This window comes from Oryzias latipes, chromosome 18 (genome assembly GCF_002234675.1).
Source record: "Oryzias latipes chromosome 18, ASM223467v1".
Classification (NCBI taxonomy): Eukaryota; Metazoa; Chordata; class Actinopteri; order Beloniformes; family Adrianichthyidae; genus Oryzias; species Oryzias latipes.
Window position 1 is genome coordinate 17,172,228 of NC_019876.2, and position 21,814 is coordinate 17,194,041.

The following is a 21,814-nucleotide window of genomic DNA, read 5'->3' on the forward strand; positions in this document are numbered from 1 at the left end:
ATTTCTAATTGAATTTTGCTGCACATTTATCAGAGAACTTTTTGAAAATGAAATGTCAAATCACATTTGCTTTATCATTTTAATTAAGTGACAGAATGAGCAGTGTTGAAGAAGAAAAAGAAAAAGCAGTTTGCCAGATTACTTTTTTATTTGAATTATGAGTCAACAGATGCATTTTAACCCTTGTGCTATCTTAGATGACCCCACCCTTACTTTGACGTGTTCTCCCTACCATGACAAAGGTGGATAAAGGTGGAAAGATTTCATGGAATCCATGGACACCAGTGAAGATCACAAATCATTGAAGAAAAAAGGTTCAGAGCACTGTCTAGTGGGTCTAGATGACCCAACTCCCAATGTGTCAAGGGTTAAAATTGAAAAAGCATTTCTGGAATTGGCTTTTATTTTAAATTATGCTACAGAAATGCTTCCATAGTTTGGTGTGAACACAGCACACTAGTGTGTCATGAGAGACTGTCTAGTGTGCCATGGGAAATTATGAATTTTAATTGATCTAAAAACATTTACAATCACCAGAATATCAGCTCTACTTTCCTTAAAAAAGGCTCAGGTTTCATACAAAGTAGTTTACCCCAACAGCTTTGTGGAGCTATTCAGAAAAAAAGGCACCGGATCTCTCAGCGTCTTGTGTTTCTCATAAGGAAGGTGAGAAATACTTGACGGTAGCTCCTCCCACACGCAGCGGGAGCGTCAGGTTTCGAGCTGTGACATTGACGCGAGTTTGATGCATAAATCGCGTTCGATGAGAACGAACAAATGAAGCGTGTGGAGGGATCCGCGGCACGCTTCATATGTGCAGAACCGGGGCTAGATCCATGATCCAGATCCATTGTGTAGCTACAATATGAATATAATGTTGTTGCTTTTGTCTAAAAATGATCAAACATGCTGTGTTTATGTGTATAAATATATATAAATATATAGATATTTTTTTGGTTTAATAATTACAGTTGCTAAAAACTAAATTACCGTTTAGAAAAAAATTAATTTCACTTGGTTTTTGGGAGGTTATGAATTTGCATCTTAATAACGACTTTAATGATGTAAAAGCAACTACCTGGACAAATCTTTTAACAAAATTATTTTAAAAAATGTTTGTGCCTCAGCTATTCCAAAAATGCATGCGAGTTCGTGGAGAGACTGCAGATTAAAACAGACTATAGAGTTTCACATTTTCTTTATTTTTGGTTGTGCCATAGGAAGAGGAAAAAGTGTACCTATGCTCAAAAAAGGTTAAAAAACCCTGATTTAGACTATGCAATACAAAAAATGTAAAAGATTTGGAGGAAAATAAAGAACTTCAAAAAGGTCTGAAGAGACTCATTTGAACATTTTCTTAGGGAGTTTAGGAAAGTTAAACTACCAGTTTTACTGTACATTTGTTTCCATTCAAAATAGTTTTTTTCTAAATACCAGAATAAATGATTGTCTGATGTTTGTGTTTTTTTTTAAACCTAGGGTAAAATAGGTTAGAGTTCGACGAGAGCCTCCGGTGGCCTCGTTTGATTGGGACACGTGGGGTTCCGGTTAACCAACCGTCAGACACGTACCCCTTCCTATCCAGGCTGAACACGATGTGGTCGTCCTCTACTTCAGAGCGATAAGACAAAGAGGATCCGGCCATGGACAGCAGGTCTGGGTCTGGAGACATCAGGGAGGTCTGCGGGGAGCTCAGCAGGCTCCGGCGAGAGCGACAGAGGCTGCTGCTGCGCGCCAGCGGGGCCCGGATAGAGGCTGGGAAAACATTTTAATAAAAGGTTATGAACTAAACGTACCCTGCAGGTGGCAGTAGAGGGTCAAAACATGCCATCTTGAAAATGACTGTTTTTAAAAAAGCAACCAGCAGAGGGCGGAAGAGATCCCAGCTTTGAAATGAAGTAGAGGTTTCATCTCTTCAAAAAATAAAAAGAGGCTAGATATTTTATGCACCAATTTTGTTAAAGTTGAGTGGATTTTGCTTCGATGAAGGGCCTTTTCAGAAAAAGAAACATCTTTATTGAAAAAGTACGGGTTTAATAAAACTGGTCTTAAGTATGAAGACTCAAGAGTCAAATGTTGATTTTATATAAAAATAATGGAAAACCTAGTCAGACACACTGACTGTATATGAAACCTGGACTGAGTGTTCCAAACAGGAAGTACCCGCTGGCTCCAAGAAGACAAAATTCCAGAAATAATTTCTGCTTACTGATGATGTTCCAACATGAATAGCGACTGAATTGACCCCATTTCATTGGAGCAGGAAGTTCATTGTTTTTTCGTGAGTGACATCACACTCACTCGGTCCAGTTCTCATATACAGTTTGCGAGCCAAACAGAAGTTGAAGGTTTCAGCTGCAGATGCTTTTAAAAACTTCCCCTTCCGTACTCACAAGTGAACTGTGAGATAATCGGGGGCGTGTCTTCATCCAGGTCATCCACGCCCCCTGCGATGGGGTACGGGGGGACGGAAACCCGAGGCATGACCACCCAGCTGTGGTCGGAGTAGAGGCTGGCCGTCAGGCTGGGCAGGCCCGAGTTGTTGACGATGGGGAAGCCGCAGAGCTTCTCGATCTGCTGCCAGCGGTGGAGCCGCTCCCTCAAGCACGCCGTCACTTCTGACAGGGATTTTCTGCAAACGAAAGCAGGTGCACACCATCATGGCACTGATTCAGAACTGAACTCCAGCTGCGGATTTCAGGTTCTTCTCATTTTCATTGGATCACCAGGATTTTGGAACCCTTTCCCCAAAAGCCAAAGGGAACTCCTTTTTTTTTTTTTTTTTTTTTTTTTTTTTTAACTTGTCCTGTCCAACAGCTAGGCAGACAGATGAGAGCTGAGGGCCTCTTGTGTTGGACATATTTTACTTTAACAAGAGGGGTTATTAATCTTCAGACAAACCAAAGGTATGTCTGAATAAACCCCTTTTGTAATTGAGGCCAAACTTTATTAATTTCAAACATGTCTGAAAATCTTTGGTGTTGGACCGGACGGAAAAGGAAAGAGGGGAAGAAGAGAGAGGGACGTTAGAGAGAGGGGGGGTAGGGGGTGATAATAGGAGGGGAAGGGGGATAAGACCATGAAGCAGCATAAAGCAACAAGTTTACTGGTTGTTAATCATTATGGTAAGGTTCAAATGTAAAAAAAAACAACAAAAAAAAAAGGGCGGAGCCTGTCCACACACACACTCAAATGTTATAAACACACCTGTTAGTTGCAAAAATGTCCACCTGTCGACATGTACACAAAACAGATAGTGTTCACACGCATACTTATGCCTTAAAACCAACTAGTGTAAAATATTTCAGTCATTCAGTCTGTTGAGCTAACACCTGTGCTCAGGTGAGTGTTTATGTTCTTCTAAAATGGATGGTGGAACGTGAAAAGAAGGAGGGAGAGTGCCCAGCCATCCCCACCCCAAGACCCCCACCGCACCAGCAGCGGCAGCCGGATTCCCCCCAACGCCACACGGGAACCGGCAGGGAACAACCGCCGCCCGGGCGACCAAGCCCGCCACCCAGGCCAGGGCCAGCAGGGCCGCCGCAAGGCCCCCAGAGCCAGAGAGCAGGGAGGCACGGAGGGAAAGAGGGCGCCGCCCCAGCCCAACCAGGAGAGCAGCCCCCCCGCCGCGCCGGGAGAACCCAACGCAGGGCCCCACCGGAGAAGGACGCCCACAGCCCCAGACGAGCACCCCACCACCACCCAGGAGTTCCGGGCATCCCCCCGCCCCAACCCCAGGTACGGGCCAGGACCCCCCAAGGGAGACCCACTCCGCACTCCAGGCAGCCATCCGCCCGGCCCACAGTTGGTCCAGGGAGGAGCGAGGCAGGGGCCCGCCGCCCCCGCCCAGAAGGGGGGAACCCCGGGGAAAAAAGAGGGCCCACAAGGGGTGTTGTAAATATGGCCCGACCAGGCTCGGCCACAGTTGGAAATTTGGCGGGGCCCAGCACTCAGGAGCAAGGACCAGAACCCACCCCCCAGGGACACGAACACCCCCGGCTCAGATGTAATGTGAACCCCCCCACCGCGCGGAGAGAGCACCGCCGGGCCCAGGAAGCCAGCACCCCGGGGACACAAAGGGAACTCCTACTTTGCTTCAAGGATCTTGTGGTCCACCTCATCCAGCGATGAACTGTGGGCTACATGAAGAGTTCCGAACACGGATCCTCGCTTCTTTTTTATTTTCTCTGCCTGGAATAAAAAGAGAAATATGAGTAAAGTAAAAATCAACCCCATCTCTCTCTCTCTCTACTGTTTTCTCTTGTTTAAACTCTCAAAGTATGAACTTTTATAGAAAAATATTATAGAATGAAAACAAAATATAATCATGATAGATGCTTGTAGATTTGGAAAGCTGCATGCATTCTGTAGAGAAGACAAGGCACAGAGAAGATTGATTGACAAGTTCCACAGCCAATCACGACGCAGAACGCAGTGTTGAAAAGAAGCGTGAAAAACTGCACATAATGCAAAAAAACACAATACTGCAATAGGTAAGAAAAGAATGTCAGAGTGGCACTTCAGTTCTGTGTTGGATAATAGTTTATAGTCACCTTCTTTTACTATTTACTCCATATTCAGTCTGTTCGTTTCAATTTTTAAGCTTTTTTTTTTTAATCTACACTTTTTTCTACGCGTTTTCTGCAAGCTTCTACACTTTGAACTAGCACATCATCATATTTTAGAGGTAAAAATTTGTATTTTTTAAAGTGAAATTGGCTAAATCTTAGGTCATTTATATTTGCAGTCTTCAGATAGGAAACAAACATAACATTATTTTTATGCAAATTAATTTATTGGGAGTTCCTGCATTAAATAACACTTTTGAATGTTTTTTTTAAAACCTATTTAAAAAGAATGAACATAATTCTGTTTATAACTGAAAGCATACAAGAAACTAGAAGGCTAATTTAAGAAATAGATCCTTTCATGGCAGGTGTCTGAAAGGACCTGCAGCTTCCTGCCAGGCCTTCCGCTGAAGCTCCTGCGCGCAGAGCGTTACCTCGTCTTTAGCCACGCACAGCTGGAACTCGGCGCTCTGCTTTTTGATGTTGTAGTACTGAACCTCCACCTCGTGCGTGAGCTGCAGCCACTTCTGCAGAGCTTCCGGCACGGAGCGCTCCGACTGCATTTCCTTCTCGGCTTGCTTCAGAGCCTTTCGCACCTGCAGGCAAGAGACCAAACGTTACACCTGTCCCAAAGGAGGACGGACGATTTGCATGAAGACACAGCAGCGGGGTCAGAAGGTTGGTACCTGCACCAGCTCCTCCTCTGCGTACTTGAGCCGACTCAGCTCACACTCGGCGCCTTCTCTGAGGTCTCGGAGTCGGTGAGCCTCCTTTTTGGCTTCGTCGATCTCGTCCCTCATTTTCTGCTCCAGGTTCTCTTTCTCCACGGCAACCGTCCGATTCTCCTCCTGAGCTTTTTCCAGCCTGGGAGAGCACCGGAAGAGACATTTCAGGAGTTAAAATACAAACAAACTTCAACCTGAATTTGTTTAGCATCAAGTTTAACACGTCCTCAAACTCTCAGTGATCCAAACATTACACATTCAACATTTTTCATAATTTTATTTGACAAAAACCATCTTTTTGAACTTTAGTTATTATCATCGTTGTATCATGGGGCGGCCGTGGTTCCGCGGAAGGGCGGTCGACCTCTGATCGGAACGTTGCAGGTTTGGTGCCCACCTTGCCCAAGGACACTGAACCCATGGTGGACACTGGTGGAAGGTCGGCGCCAGAGTCACCATCAGTGGGTGAATGGGATTGTGACCGTAAAGCACTTTGGGCCTTCGAGGAAGGCAGAAAAGCGTTATACAAGTATACGCCATTTACCATTGTTGTAAAATATTCCTTCATTTAAACCCTAAACATAAAATCAAATATATGGATCATCTTTTGCTGTGCTGTTTGTACATTTTCCTTTACATTGGTATGACTTGGCTGTGCAAATTCATTTGTCTTTTTTGAGAGTTTTTAATGTAAAAATGTGTTCATTCTAAATCAAAAGTTAAGCTCAAAACAGTTGGATGGATGGAAATTTGACAAAAATCATGATTTGGAAATCTACAATGAAACCAAAAAAAATTAAAATGAAATCCAAAATTCAATTTAAAGATTTAATTTTCTTTTAAACTCAACTTTCCAATTTGTTGTGTACTTGTCAAAAATGTCGGAAATTTTCGAACAACATTTTTTCTTTAGAAATACAAGCTTAGTCTGATATTTGTGGCTGATTTACCAAAATAAAAGCTCCATGTGGGCATTCTGTTGCCCACTAAAATGAATATTCATTAAAATGCATCAACTTGTTTTGAATTTACATCCCTGTCGTCATGGATACTCCTTCATGTTCTGAATTTTCTTCCTTTGAAGGTCTGATAAATCACACAATAAGTAGGATTTATATTATTAGAAGAACAAATATGATGTTTTTGCCCAAATGGGACACGGTTTGTTTCTTCTGTCATTATTGGATCCTTATATCACTATTAAACAGTATAAAACTTTATTTTATTCATCACAATCATTCTGTGAAGAGACAAACACAGGCATAAACGTGCTTTTTTTTGGATCAAGAACAAAACAACAGCATTAAAAATTCTTCAAGACCCCCTCTGATGATGATTATGTTTTTGGTGTTTTTAACAAGTTCTTTAAAGTTATTTTCTGATCATGGGGAACATTTATGAGGAAAATTAAGCTTTGAATTAAATTTCTGAGAATTTTTTTTTATTCAAATCGTTGTTAATCAGCAGCAGATGAGAAATAATGCTGTTTGGGGAAAAAAATCATATTTAAACTGTCAAAGTGATCATGAGAGTCTTTGTTTTCCTCGCCTGAGCTGGAATCTGGCTCAAAACGGTACAGCTGGATATCTACAACATTGCTTTTTGTTGGATCGCTAATGCATGCAGGGGTGATTTGGGGGGTGTGGGGGCTGTAAGGGAGCAGGAGAGTTCTAAGTTACGGGTGACGGGAAAGGGGGGTTGGAGTTGCTCTACACCAACCGCCCCAACTACAACTCAGCGGTGAATTTCTAATGAACTCCTGCTGCTCTGCAGAAACTATGTCCTAGAAAACCACAGTTTTTATTTTTTAATTTAGGCTAAAAATGGCATCTTCATAATTAAAAGACCACTGGGTTTTAAAAATCAATGTCATCCTCATCATAAAGAGCAGAATTTCAGTCAAATTTAGAATTCTGACATAAAAATGCATCAATTTAGTCTTAAACATCATTAAAAATTAACAACCAACGGCTTCCCATCAGGTACGTTTGTAGTAGCTGATCAGTTCAAGGTTCAGACGGAACAAACTGATCCAAAGGGGAAGAACTTTAGTTCTTCTCTCACCGTCCCTGCAGCTCCATGAGGCTCTGCTCGGCGTTCTGCAGGCTCTCCAGATCCTTCATCATCCGGGAAATGTGCACTCGGCTGGATTTGTTCTGCATGTAGGCGAACCAGCAGCCCCCGACCCCGATCACTATGGAAACCATCAGGACAAAGTCCTTCATCCAGTTGTGCTGCGGTCCTACAGGAGGAACAAGAAGGGTTGGTAGTTTCAGTTTTGTTGATGGGAAAAAAAAAAGAAGGAAAAATGTAAGATGGATGTTGACTCACGTAGAGGAGGCCCAAAGAGAACGGCGTCCAGCGCTTTTAGATTTAACTTCTGCTTATGCCGTTGGTCTAATATCTTTAGCTGCATTGACATGAACGACGGTTCATTTGCCGCCATTCTGAAATGTAACCAACAAAGACAAGAAAGGAAGAAGCCTGAGCTCTCGCTTCTGCAAGTCATAAGCATGTTTGAGGCAAACAGAGGCTGAAATCAGAAGACCAGGTGGACATCAGGTGGTCCACAAAACCACACAAGTCTGGGAAAACTGCTCCCCCAGCCATGACATCACTTCATGAGTCAGCGCCCCTGAGCTCTGTGGCGCAATTTGAGCTCCCCCTGAAAAATGTGCCACCTCCCCCTGTTACAGTCTACTCATTCAGTACATGCAGTCTGCAGCAGCTCGGATTGCACATGTACCAGAGTTTTTTCAGTCACAACACGCCTTTAAATAACTGCTTCATCGTCACCGAGCTGCACTCTGGAATTCCAAACACAAAACTTAACGTGTAAAACATGAAAAATTAAATCCCATTTCGGCAGCTTCTAGAAGATCTTAGACACAAAAAAAACTTCCAGTTTTATTTGAGTTTTCTTGTGTTACCGCTTATAACCAGCAGAGGGCAGCAGTACACAGAAAGAAAATGTCGATTTTTTTTTTTTCATTTTTTTTTTTTTAACTGGATGTGACAGCAAAAGTCTATGGAGCCCTTAAATCCACATTGAAGGAAAAAAAAGTTTAACTGTTAATTAGCTGAAAATGCCCGGGACCCCAGGGTGGCTTTTCAAGCTCGAATCACCAACCGAGGCAACGTGTTTCCAGTGACCCGAAAGTCCCGGAAGTTCTTCTCGTACTGCGGTAGCTCCACCGACTCCCTCAGCCACTGTATGGCGTCGTCTGTGGTCCAGTTATGGACTAAAGAGAAAACGGAAAAAAAAGAGTAAAAAAAACAACAAGATGATACGCTTAAAAAAGATTCTTTACTATCACCATAAATATGGAACTTATTAAAAAAAACTGTCTAAAGTGGCGGAACAATCAACATTGTTTGGTGCAGTTTATTATTGAAAATATAAAAAATAAGGTAAAATCAGATTGAGAGAAGGCTACTCATACAAATCTCATTATTGCTACATTATTTGTGTTAGAAATGCTGCTTTTTTTAAGGGAAATATCATTGAATTTTACATCTTAATTTTATTGGGGAGTAAATCATTTCTCAATTGTTCCATGGTTGAAGAGTCTCAGCTCAGTATGTCCCTGCTTTCAGATTGTCTCAAATGACAACAAGCCCCATTTTTTTCAATAAATCAGATACATTCCCAAACCATCATACTGCTTCTGGCTGAGGATGTTCCTCTATTGCTGCAGTGCACAGCAGAGGGTTCTAAACATCTTCTCTAACCTTTAAAAATTAACACCTGCAAGCAGGAAGCAAGGGGACGACATTGAATTTCTGAGTCAGCGGCCACATTGGTCAGAAAGATCTACCAGCTAAACATATTTTTTACCTTCCATATTTAAAACAATCATGTTTAATACCTTCTAAATTTTTCTGAAGAAAAATGAAATGCATTAAAGTTATTTATAAATAGTATGAATACGGCCTCAACTAACTGTAAACTCAAATTCAAACATACTGAGAAAACAAGAACAGAGACTTCCCAATTCTGAATCCAGGTGATGGCATTTTATATGAAATCAGAACAAAAACACGGTATCATGCTTTGAATTATTGTTATCATAGATCAGGGATTAAAGCTGCAGCTCTCTCATGAGGGAAAGGGGCGGGAGCCTTCAGCACGTTTTTGGTGTAATGCTACAAAGACGCTGCTAAAACACAGTGGATTCAATTCTGTTATATTTATGAAATACTGTTTTTTAGGTGTTGGTTTTTAGAGGATTGAGAAGATGTGGAGAACCTTATACTGATTACTGCACAGATACAGCAACATCTGCAGGTGGAGGTAGTATGATGGTGTGGGACAGAAGCTACGTATTTGAAAGCAACTTTCAGCCCTTGAACTATCTTCAGATTCTGTACTTTTCAGAGTTTAATTCAGGAAGCCTCTAGCTGCAGCTACAAAGTTAGCGTAGCCACACGTAGCTTGGGTCTTTTACCTTCAGATGTCTTCCAGCCCTTCCAGAGCTCCTCCACCGTTATGTGCTGGTCTTCACGGTGCAGGTTGCTGTGCTTGTTCGTTTGCTGCTGCTTCATGTCTTCTATTATGAACTAAAATCAAAACGAACACACATGAGTTTGTTTTTTAATCTTATTCCCCTTTGACAAAAGCATTTCTGGGACTTTTCAGAGTTTTCCACCAACAATACGTTACTGTACTAGCTTAGTGTCTAATGGATGCATTCCTGTGAAACATCAGAAACCACCTAAAACATTTCAATTTTTTAGAACATGTGCATTAATAAACTTGAAATGTGGTTGATTCAGCAGGTCCTGGTATTTATCGTCTGTATTTTACTGAGTGCGTGTGTTGTATTGATTTTAACGATGATTGTTTGTGCTCCGTGTTCCGGCGACGAACGAAGTACCTAACAGAAAAAAAAGTTGATTTAATTTGATTTGATTTGATTTGATTCTATTTGATACAATATGATACAATATGATTCTGGCACAAACGTGTTGACAAACTGCTGCAGCTTTGTGTTTTAGTAAGCTTGTGTTTGTGTTGTTTTTGTGAGTCAGCCTTGCCTAAAAGTCTGGCTTCTGGTCCCATTTGCACACACACTGCTTTTTCTTCCTCTCTTTTCCTTTTAGGGTCTCTGGAAAGAGACTTATGGCAGAAGCACTACTTTCACATTTATTTGTGCGTTTGTGTGCGTGTATATGTGTGTGTGGGTGGGTGTGTGTGTGTGTGTGTGTGTGCACTGTCAGCTTTCAACCTGCCTGCCCTCCTTTGGTAGCTCAGAACTAAGTGCCCCTGCAGAGAAAGCCGAGGCAAAAAATAAATAAGACCCAGGGCAAGAACGTTCAGAACACCAGCAGCAAAACCAGCGATGATGGCGGACTACCAAACATCCTGATCCCGGAGCATCTTGGGTTCATGTGTTGGTCGGATTCAAGCCTAATTGCAGAGATTCATTTAAAATTTTTAGTATTGCTTTTTTTATTTTATTTTTTTATTACCAAAAGTCTTTGCTGAAAAGAGCTTTGGACAGCTGGCAAGAATACTTTGCTGCATTTTAAAGCATGTTTTTTTCAGAGCAAAGCTCCTTTGGACTAGCCACTAGTTTAGTTTCTTGGGTTAATGTGATCAAATTAAGACACACTGAGATTCATTCTGTTTTCTAATCACACAAAACACAGAAAAAAACATCAACAGCTTTAACACAGTGGTCCCCCAACCTTTTTTAGGCAGAGGACCGGTTTAATGTCAGACAAAAAAAAAAGAAAATCTGAAAATATTCGTCAATTTCTTTTGCAGATGACGAGGAGTCGGTGTAGGAACATTGTTGATTTGTAGAAGTCATTTCTGATTTGTAGAAATGCAATAAAAGAGACGTTACAGTGTTTTCTCCATAGAACACCATCATGACATTGAGAACCCAGTCAAAAAGATTTTTCATATTTTGTTTTTACTCAAATCCTGATTCATTGTGTATTTCATTTGAACACGGGAACATTGTCTGTTTGTGTCTTTTTTAGGTGTGACAACTATAACGTTCTCAAAGTCGCCATCAGTCTCTCTGTTTCCGGTCTTCCTCTTCTTCACTTGGTCAAAACTCAGCTGATCGTCTGTCAACTGGACTTAAAGAGGACTCGCAAAGCCTCCCTTCTTCACTGGCTGCCAGTCTCCTCAAAGTCAATTTAAAGACAAAGAATTCTGCTTTCAAACGTTGGAACCACTAACCATCTCGCATTGGCACAGTCAACTATCAAACAAGCTCCTTCTACAGGCACAGAGATCCCAGTACAAACATCTGGGGGATTTTTGCCCCTGCGGCAGTCACATGCAAGCACGGCGCCATCTTTATATAAAAAGCATTTTGCAGGGAAACTTTGATCAGGAAACACTTGATCGAATGCAGAGGCAGCACGATACACGGTGTTTTGGAAATTCTATATTACAGTTTATATTTGTACACTTGTGCTTGTTGTACACACTGATTTATTTAATTTTTTATTTCGTTAATTTTGCACTGAAATGGTGATTTTTCAATTTCATTGTACAATGAACAATGACAATAAAAAACAAATCTAATCTACTAACTAACCAGGAAGACGCCAGCTTAAGGGAAAAAAAGGTTTGGACTAGAATCAGCTATTGGCTAAACAGACATTTCTTTAAAGATTTCCAAAGTTTTCATCAGACCCTTTTCAACCAAGATCCAAGGACATAAGGACTTCCTTTCCTCGTGTCCGTGAGCTCCAGAAGAGCCGTAAATGCACGAAGGCAGTCTGTTGTTGAGAGGCTGTCTGAAACACATGTTTCCTGCATTATTGCTGCCCCAGGAGGGACAAGAAAAGTCAGGAGGCAATCCCTAAATATGTGTTTGGGTTAGGCAAAAATGGGAAAACCCTTTTGACATTGGAGATTTAGCTCCAGTGTTGATATTCTTTTGCAGCAAAGGAAATTAACGTGATTCCAAAAGCCGTCTTTGTCCGTGTCAGAATCAACAGATTCATGATGAATGCGTGAACGGTCAAAGAGTTATGTTGGGTCAAAGAGTGTGTCACTAGGTGTCGCCAGCAACATCTCCAGTGTTTGGAGTTAGGTAAACAACAGAAATTAGCCTTTAAATTCTGCTTAAATAAGGAAATTGACCAGATTTTGACTGGATTTGACGCGTCTTTCAGAGTCTCTCTTAGAAATCTTTGAGCCATCTCCAATTGCACTTTAATTTTAATTTCAAAAACTGACATATGGATGTAGTTCTGAAAGATGAATCATTGTGTATGCTGAATCAAAAGTTTTCCTTAGTCATCCAAAGTTCCTCTCTGTCCGTTTTCCTGCAGGAGGTGGGTCTGGCCCTCATGCGGGCCAGTCCATCGCTGGCGTCGCTGTGAAGCCTCGGCGCGGGAAGTCGCACAGAATGCGGTCTGACATTTTCCTCATGGAGTAACTGTGGAGCTCCCAGGAGAGCGTTTCACTTTGATGGATGGAGGCGTCTCCAAAATGTCTCTGCTGGAGTCCATTGGTGGTGCCTTCAAACACGTCCCATCATCAAGATCACTCATTATGACAGACGCTGAGCTTTTGCTCTTTCAGAAGACTAAAACAATCCTCCGTGTTCTTTAAATGTGGAGAAATCAGAATCAGAATTACTTTGCTGATCCCACACAAATTTGTTAAAAAAAAAAAACACACACACACATTCCATCAATATAAAACTAACTTTTATTTTGGAGGATCGGTACATTAGCCATTAATAATAATAAAAATTAAAAAAAAATCAGTGAAATAATTTGGTTTGTTCAGTGTTGGAAGCATGAGACAGAACCTGAGCTTTCCCTGCAGATCACCTATTATTCCCGAGAGAACAGGACTGCATCTGTGTGTTGAGTACGTCTACACAAAGCAGGATGTGGCACAGTCAGACACAAACTAAGACAGATACACACTTATGCGGCTGCAAACAATGGCACGTCTGTTCACAGCGGACTGAAAATGTAGACTCCAACCTTCATACTTTGGCCTTCAGGTCATCCCTGATCTCTGCAGCATCACTCAGTCTGTTCGCTCAGGAGGCATTTAATGACTTGGCAGATATTTCACCCCCCCTCCACCAAAAACACACAACTGTTTCAAGTTTCTCCATTTAGTTTTCAGGGATGTTCAGAACCTTTTCAAACTTTCGTTAGCTTTTAAGGAAATATATTTCTATGTGTCCCATCTTGAACTAAATCAATCAAATCTGGAGCAAAAACTGAACCATAAAGGCTGCAGATACTTTTTTTTTTTATTACTTCACATCACCATTACTGCAGATATGCTTCTGTGGGAGTCAAACTGTCCTCCCCGTCTCGCCTTGTTGGTACCAAGGAGTGATCACTTCTCTTCCTGAGCTTCCCGCCCACGTACCATATTCACTACAGGCTCTGCTTGATGCTCCCCGCTCCCACTCAAAAACCTAAAATTGACACAGGAGCATCTGCAACTGCTTCCTCCACCACCGTCAGCTTCGACCTCTGTGAACAAGCTTTGTTACGGGACGGCTTGATTGCATTCTGGTTATGCATCGATACCACACAGAAGTGTGACGAGAACACAAAGTTTTCAAAGATGAAGCAGCTCAGGTCCTCTGTGAACATTGAAATCATGAAGTGGATTGTTTTGCTCCATTCTCTGACAGCAGACCTGAGCAGAAAAGGACATTTGTACGTACATGTGATGACATTATTTCAATGGGATGGGGTTTTCAAGGGTACATGATGCTTCAGTCATAATTGAAGTGAAAATGTTCATGCAGGTTTTTTGTTTTTTATCTACTGGCATGCGGCAAAACACACAAAACTCACAAAGGTAAGGGTGAAGTAAGTGTGACGTTTTTACGGACTTTTCAGGTTTTTCACCTGAGCATTGCGCCAGGAACTGTAAGCTGCTAACGTCTGCACATTACTTGTGTGCTCCTTGCGATGCCGCCTGACTTTCAGAAATCAGGAAATTAGACAGAGTGTATGTGTTGACATCCTGTGCGGGCATTGCGTATCACACCCTGTGCAGTGCGCAAGGGGCCAGTACCTTCTAGTACCCTCTAGTACCTAGAGAGTGTGGCGTTAGCGCCATGAACGGGGCCATCACCTGTATGTTATATATGAGTGCAACTTACATTGGTGTTACAAATACTTCACGATAGACTTCGTACACACACGACAATCTTACGCTCCAGTTGATGACGTTCCGTAAGGTGGCTACACGCACCTCAAGATAAGTGCAAGACACACCTGCGCTCCTCTGACCCTGAATTACTTTACATTATCTCTACCCCCTTCCCCACATGGTTCCCAGATGAGTGGTTGGTCCGGCCACCCCCATGTCAGATAGTTCATCCCACTCTTTCCGCACAATCGAACTTTAGCAATCCTCCCCCATGTCCTCTCCTTCCACATTCAAAAATGCATGTATCATGTTAAGAACGATGTTATGTTTTTGTACGTCCAAAGTCTATTTTTTATCATCTATAGCAAAAATGGACACTGGTGATAACTGTGGTGTTAACGAGCGTTTTCCCATGGACACCCCACCTTAAATATAAACTAACATGTTGTGTAGGTTTATTTTAAAGGTGCAATCAAAGTTTTTAATTTGACACCTGGACCTGTTTCCCATTTCTCCACGAAATGAAAAAGTCAACGGACTAGAAATGGAGCTCCTGCGTAGAGCCGGCGTTGGGTTGCAGAAGGGCGGATGTGACACGTGCACATGACGGAGGCGAAACATTCAGATTGATTAATGAACAACGCAATAGAGAAACACTACAGACGACCAGTAGAAATCAGGCTTCAAGATGCGGTCGCATCTGTCTACGACCCTCCATGGGCAACCCAAAAACCCCACAGCACCCATACAGGTCAACGCCCCCCCCCCGATACACGTGCATGTGACTAAGGCTTTAGAAATCAACCTTCTTGAATCAGCCGTTGGACAAACTAGCATTGATTTAGTATGCAGTGTGCATAACCCACCCTTTGTCCTGATCCAGGGCAGTCTTTGTGGACTGGAAGACGCTTTTGTTGCTGTCGAGTTCTGTTACCATGGCTGGAGGTTTCAGTCTTCTTGTAATGACTTAAAGGGGCTGAACACTTCCCCTTTCATTTATTTTCCTTTTCTTGAACCCGTTCAAACCTTTAGTGTTTTTATATCACAGTGTTTATGTTTTTTGGACTCAGAAAACATGTTGCTGTAGAGATAACCTTCTGGTTGCTATTAGGTTTTTATAGTCAGCAAATTAAAAAATGGACTTTGTGAAATAGTCTTCATGGAAATATTGGTGCAACCATAAAACCTATTTTTTCCAAGCAGTTTAGCAAAGTAATCTATATTTAGTTCATTGTGTTAAATTAGAACCTGAACTGGATTGCGAATTTTCAAAATAAAACCAAATCAATTAGGCATTTTTGCAATAATGTCCAGCTATATGTAAATTATTGGAATGTCTTTTTTTTACATGTCCATTTTTGTTTATGCTTTTATTTACCATTTGTTCATAGTTCTTTTTTTCTCATCTAAATTGTCAAAAAGAGTGTATCTGTGTGTGTCTTCTCCTTCTTAACAGTCTCTCAGTGATTTTTTTTTCGCCAATTCTTTTTCCTGTCCCCTGTGGTACAACAAGACTCCATTTTCAAGAGCCACAAAACGTACAGGGGGGTCAAGAAAGTCTTTAGTCAGCAAACAAATGTACAAGTTCTTCCACTGAAAAAGATGAGAGGCCTGTAACTTTCATCATAGGTATACCTTAACTATGAGAGACAAAACGAGAAAAAAAACAGAAAATCTTCCTTCATCAAAGCCGGAAAGAAACCTCAGACAATTAACAACAGGCCTCCTCCACAAAACCTCGGACTGGCAGCTGCAGGTCAACCTAGAAAAACAGCTAAGGTTCCCTCAGCACATTGTAAGTACAAACCTCCACCCAGACATGATAGTAATCTCTGAGGTTTCAAAACATCTGATCATGCTGGAGCTTACGGTGCCCTGGGAAGAGCATATGGAGAAAGCAAATGAGGGGGAAACGCGCTACGTACCAGGAACTGGTTGAGGGGTGCAGGGAGAGAGGCTGGAAAACCTTCTGTGAGCCTGTAGAAGTTGGTTGTAGAGGCTTTGCGAGACGTTCGCTTGCAAAGTCCTCTGCTGATTAGGCATTGCAGAAAAGGGCCATTCAATCGGGGAGCGAAGCTGCAGAGAAGGCTACGAGGTGGCTGTGGATTAAGAGGGCTGATCCGTGGACTGCTACTGGGACGCAAGTCGGGGTCTGATCAACCCGGGGTGGGTCGCCTGGGTGAGGGTGTATTATGAAGTTGTGAGACCCGAAACACCCCATGATCTCAGGATACATCACTGAGGATGCCTCCCAGTGCATCCATGAGTATTTATTTTTCAATTATGGTGGAAAATAAGTATCTGGTCATCTACAATAAGCAAGATTTCTGTCTCCCACAGACCTGTAACTTTTTCTTTAAGATGATCCTCTGTCATCCACTCATTACCTGTATTAATTGCATCTGTTTGAAGTTGTTATCTATAGAAAAGACACCTGTCCACAACCTCAAACAGTCACACTCCAAACTCCACTATGGAAAAGACCAAAGAGCTGTCTAAGGACACCAGAAACCAAATTGTTGACCTGCACCAGGCTGGGAAGACTGAATCTGCAATAAGTAAGCAGCTTGATGTGAACAAAACAACTGTGGGAGCAAATATTAGGAAATGGAAAACATATAAGATCACTGATAATCTCCCTCCATCTGGTCTCACCCCGTGGGGTCAAAATGATCACAAGAACAGTGAGCAAAAACCCCAGAACCACATGGAGGGCCTAGTAAAAGACCTGCAGAGAGCTGGGACCAAAGTAACAAACCGTCAGTAACACATTACTACACCTATCAGGGACTCAAATCCTGCAGTAGCAGACGTGTCCCCCTGCTAAAGCCAGTACATGTGCAGGCCCTTCTAAAGTTTGATGGAGAGCATTTGGATGATCCAGAAGAGGATTGGGAGAATGTCCTATGGTCAGATGAAACCCAAATAGAACTTTTTGGTAAGAACTCTACTTATCTCTACTTATCGTGTTTGGAGGAGAAAGAATGCTGAGTTGCATTCAAAGAACACCATACCTACTGTAAAGCATGGGGGTGGAAACATCATGCTCTGGGGTTGTTTTTCAGCAAAGGGACCAGGACGACTGATTTTTTTATAGGAAAGAATGAGTAGAGCCAAGTATCATCAGATTTGGAGTGAAAACCTCCTTCCATCAGCGACGGCACTGAAGATGAAAGATGCCTGGGTCTTTGAGCGTGACAGCGATCCCAAACAAACTGCCTGGGTAATGAAGGAGTGGCTTCTTAAGAAGCATTTCAAGGACCAGGAGTGGCCTAGCCAGTCTCCAGATCTCAACCCTGTAGAAAATTTTTGGTGAGAGTCTGTGTTTCAGAGCGACAGCACCAAAACTTCACTGCTCTAGAGGAGATCTGCATGGAGGAATGGGCCAAAATACCAGCAACAGTTTGAGAAAACCTTGTGAAGACTTACAGAAAATGTTTGACTGCTGTCATTGCAAATAAAGGGTATATAACAAAATATTGAGTTGAACTTTTTTTATTGACCAAATATTTAATTTCCACCATTATTTACAAATATCTTGTTTAAAAATTAGACAATGTGATTTTCTAATTTTATTTTTCTCATTTTGTCTCATGTTTGAGGTATACCTATGATGAAAATTACAGGCTTCTCTGTCTTTTTTTTTATATGGGGAGCTTGCACAATCAGTGGCTGACTAAATACTTTTTTGCACCCCTGTAAGCTCAGGTTGATCAAAATTGTAAATGAAAACTTTCTTTATATAGTTCTCTCCAGAACATTCCCAGACACCTCCAAGAACCTTCTTTTTATAGATACACCATACCATAGATGCTCCGTGAGCCTCCTCCTGTTTCTTCTGTTCACCGGATTCTATATATCCTGTATATACAGTACACTCTTGCACAGATGCAGCTTCATTCTTCTCAGATAATACTCACGGCCTGTCAAAAACGAATAAAGCAGGGCAGTGCAGCAGCACAACCTCTGACACCGTTTGAGTTCCTACATTTAGGTGATGCAACTCGATCCCGTCGAACTTCGTCTTGGCGACCCTGCACCCCAAAGGCGAGTGGGTGCACCTGCCGTCCCCGTCGAGTGCACTCGGCAACCGATCCCCAAATCGTCATTCAAAACCCTTGAGAGTTATAAGGTGCCGTGTTAGGTTTAACTGGGTGAAATTCTTAATGAAGTTCTCAACAGTGGTCCAACTTCAGATGCTTTGGGAGTAAAAATAGCAATTACTTTGAAATAAGGGTAACTCAAAGAGGATCCAGTTTCAGATGTATATATTTAGGGTAAAGTGTCACGAACAACGACGAAGAGCGCATTTGAAGACTAAATATACTGTTTTTAAGCACCCCAAAGCAGAAATTCACACATTTAAATTTTTTAATTAATTTAAATCCACCAATTCTGAAAAATGGCATCTGGTTTACATTCCCAGAGTGTATTTGTGTTCATCTGTGTTACTCCAAACGTAAAAATCAAAACACTTATTTGGTGATGCATTCCGAGAACTCTACAAGTTACACTCTTTCTCCAATGCGACTGTCAGATGTTATTGTGTGAATTCAACCACCCTGACAGCGGCAATATGAGGAAAAGAAAACAAAACTCATGGTTAAAGATTTAGAAAACAAAACCCCCCAAAAAGTGGCTTAATAATTCAGAAGAATTGTTACTGTCAGATAGGGGTCAATTAGGCTTTAGGTCTTGGATAAAATAAAATAAAAAAGAGAAAAAGTTACAAGCATTTAACGTCTTCCTCTCTTCATGAGATGATGTTTACGGGTTTTCTGTTGCACAAGTGAAATGCTTTATGCACCACCTCTGGATAGAACCCCAGTTTCCAGTCTGAGTATCTTTGTAGAACACGGTAAGCTGTAAAGTTCTGCATTTAAACTGAGCTGAGTTGAAGCCTTTTAATGTAGAAACTTCCTAACATAAGAAAAAGATGGATTTTGGTGTTTTTAAGTTGGTCTTGAGAAGTGGCGGATGGGGGGGGGGGGGGGGACAGAAGACTTAAGTGGAAGGCCATTAAAAATAAAAGAATCAGAAAAACATATTTGATCATTATCATTATCATTGTTTATATTTCGTGTAAAAATCTTCGTGTAAAAATAATGCTTTTGTTATTTTTGCAATGCTTAAAGAAGCCTCGCGGTCCGCCGAAAGGCGAGCTACCGCCTGTCCCAGCCCCTGGCTCTCGGCGCCCCCTCGATGCTCTTAGCTGAGTGTCCCGCGGGGTCCGAAGCGTTTACTTTGAAAAAATTAGAGTGTTCAAAGCAGGCCCGGTCGCTTGAATACCGCAGCTAGGGGCTCTCGCCGCCCGCCGAGGCGGCTCGCGCTGGTCGCCGCGGAGGGGGCGCGGAGCGGCTGACACCGCCCCTGGCTCGCTGCCAGCGGCACGCGCGGGTCCCGCGCTCTGTGGTATGCCAGCTCTATTTTGCAGTAGAGACACTGCACCTTGTTCTCTTCTTTATTAAGTGTGTAATGATCCCACACCTTAGACAATTTCTGCCGTTTATTTATAGATCTATTCTCTGCCATCGCGCCAACTAAATTCAAAAGGTCCGTGTGACACAATCAAATCCCTGCGCCGCGCGTATAGTGCGCGTCATAGGAATTTAACGAGGCTTCGAGGCAGAGTTTTTGCCTCGAGGAATTTTTGTAATCGAGTAACTCGAGTAACTCGAGGAATCGTTTCAGCCCTAGAGTTATTATAGGTATGCTACAGGCGACAGGTCGTGGAGAACACTCTTACAGCGCAAGAGGGTAAGTAAAGGTGAAGTTGGTTGGAAGCAGAAGTGTTGTATGGACTTTTCATTGTTTTGACCTGACACCCACCCCACCTCAAATAATGTAGAAACCCATTAGTGCTGTTCATGTGATAAGTGCATGCTTTGTTTCGCCTGCAGACATCTGTATCTAGCCGTAAGGGCAGTTGTGACAAATGCTTTACTAACTAGCATGTGGTAGGGGGCACAATACAACAGCGTCATCCATAAATCATTAGAGCGTGCAACTTACATTAGCCTTACAAATGTATTTGTTCATACATTTTCGGCAACAGGTCGAAGCCCATTATTTGGGGAATTCAGTACTGTGTTGTACTTCACGGTACACCTATTGCACGCACAACATTCGTACGTCCCATTTTCAACAAACGTCAAGGGAAAGACACACCTGAGCTCCCCATAAGATAAGTCCTGAGGTTGACGACCCCCTACGGGATTGGACAACGCAAAAAACTCACACTCGCCCCGTTTAACCCCCGTACACAACATTTGAAAACCAACGTCTTGAGTGTATTTATAACACTGTTTTTATGAAATATTAGTTATTTTCACAGCTCATTTTCCTAGCCTTAAGCAAGACGACTCGATCTGAGGCACCCCGTCTCTCTCCTTGTGAGTGCCGCCCATTTCATGACGTCAACCTAGAACAGGCTTCTGCAGCGTGTCTGCATTTCGCCCACGAAAACAGAAAACATTCAGACTTTTGCATTTAAAAGGAATGGCGTATACTTGTATGGCGCTTTTCTTCCAACAAGGAACAAGCGCTTTTACAGTCACAGACCCATTCACCCAGTCACACACACATTCACACAAATTCACACACTGGTGGCGGCTCCGCTGCCAAACACAGGCGCCCGCCTACCACCAGAGGCAAGGTGGGGTTCAGTGTCTTGCCCAAGGACACTTCGACTCATGGGCGTGCAAGGCGGGAATCGAACCTGCAACCTTACGATCATGGTTCGATCGCCCTACCGCTGCACCATGGCCGCCCCTAAAGAGTTTTTGCCCAACAACGCTAGCTCCACTGAGAAAGTGGGTGTGTGTGTTAGCATGGGAGTTGTGCTGGCACCGCAGACTCTTCTTGGAAGGGGCTGGTCCTCACTTATCTACGTCACAATGTGAGAACCTGCTTGTTTCAGGGCTGGTGTTCAGAGCGCAGGTTTTTAGAGGAATGCTCAGAAATGGGTGAACGGAGCTAATTACCCCTTTGGGGTTTCTTTTTGTGAGGAATGAACATTATAATACGCTTAAAAGCTCAAAAAATAGATTTTGCATGATATAGGCCCTTCAAATGCAGGAGTGATAAATGCAGGAAGACGTTAACGGTCTATGGTTTGGGGATAGTGACAAATGGACAGCTGAAGGGATGAGATCCTGTCATTCAATGAAAGCTGACAAGACCTGACCTCACACTCGCTGCCCTAACTGCAAACTGTGTTCTTCCCTTTTGGGAAACTGAGACACATCCGGATAAAATTACAAGATAAAATCACAAAACTAAGATTGATTTGTATTTGCTGGTGTTTTGTCAAACTGTAATATTGTCCTTCTAACTAAATCAATATAACCATCCCAATAGAGAAATGAATGTAACCATAGTATTATTATTTTTTCAGGGTTCTTTGAATTTAGTTT

General features: G+C 42.4%; 1 protein-coding gene across 1 annotated transcript in view; it reads right to left on the minus strand.

Annotated features, from left to right (window-relative positions):
- The window catches only part of stim2 (stromal interaction molecule 2), a 66,160-nt gene that overhangs the window by 3,661 nt on the left and 40,685 nt on the right, over positions 1–21,814 (minus strand). Inside the window, exons 4-12 of the mRNA XM_023966199.1 lie at positions 9,742–9,853; positions 8,424–8,535; positions 7,625–7,740; positions 7,358–7,535; positions 5,255–5,432; positions 5,003–5,164; positions 4,091–4,191; positions 2,394–2,632; positions 1,572–1,755 (exon numbers count right to left, since the gene is read on the minus strand). Coding sequence (XP_023821967.1) covers positions 1,572–1,755; positions 2,394–2,632; positions 4,091–4,191; positions 5,003–5,164; positions 5,255–5,432; positions 7,358–7,535; positions 7,625–7,740; positions 8,424–8,535; positions 9,742–9,853 — 1,382 coding nt within the window. The remainder of the gene's footprint in view (positions 1–1,571; positions 1,756–2,393; positions 2,633–4,090; positions 4,192–5,002; positions 5,165–5,254; positions 5,433–7,357; positions 7,536–7,624; positions 7,741–8,423; positions 8,536–9,741; positions 9,854–21,814) is intronic.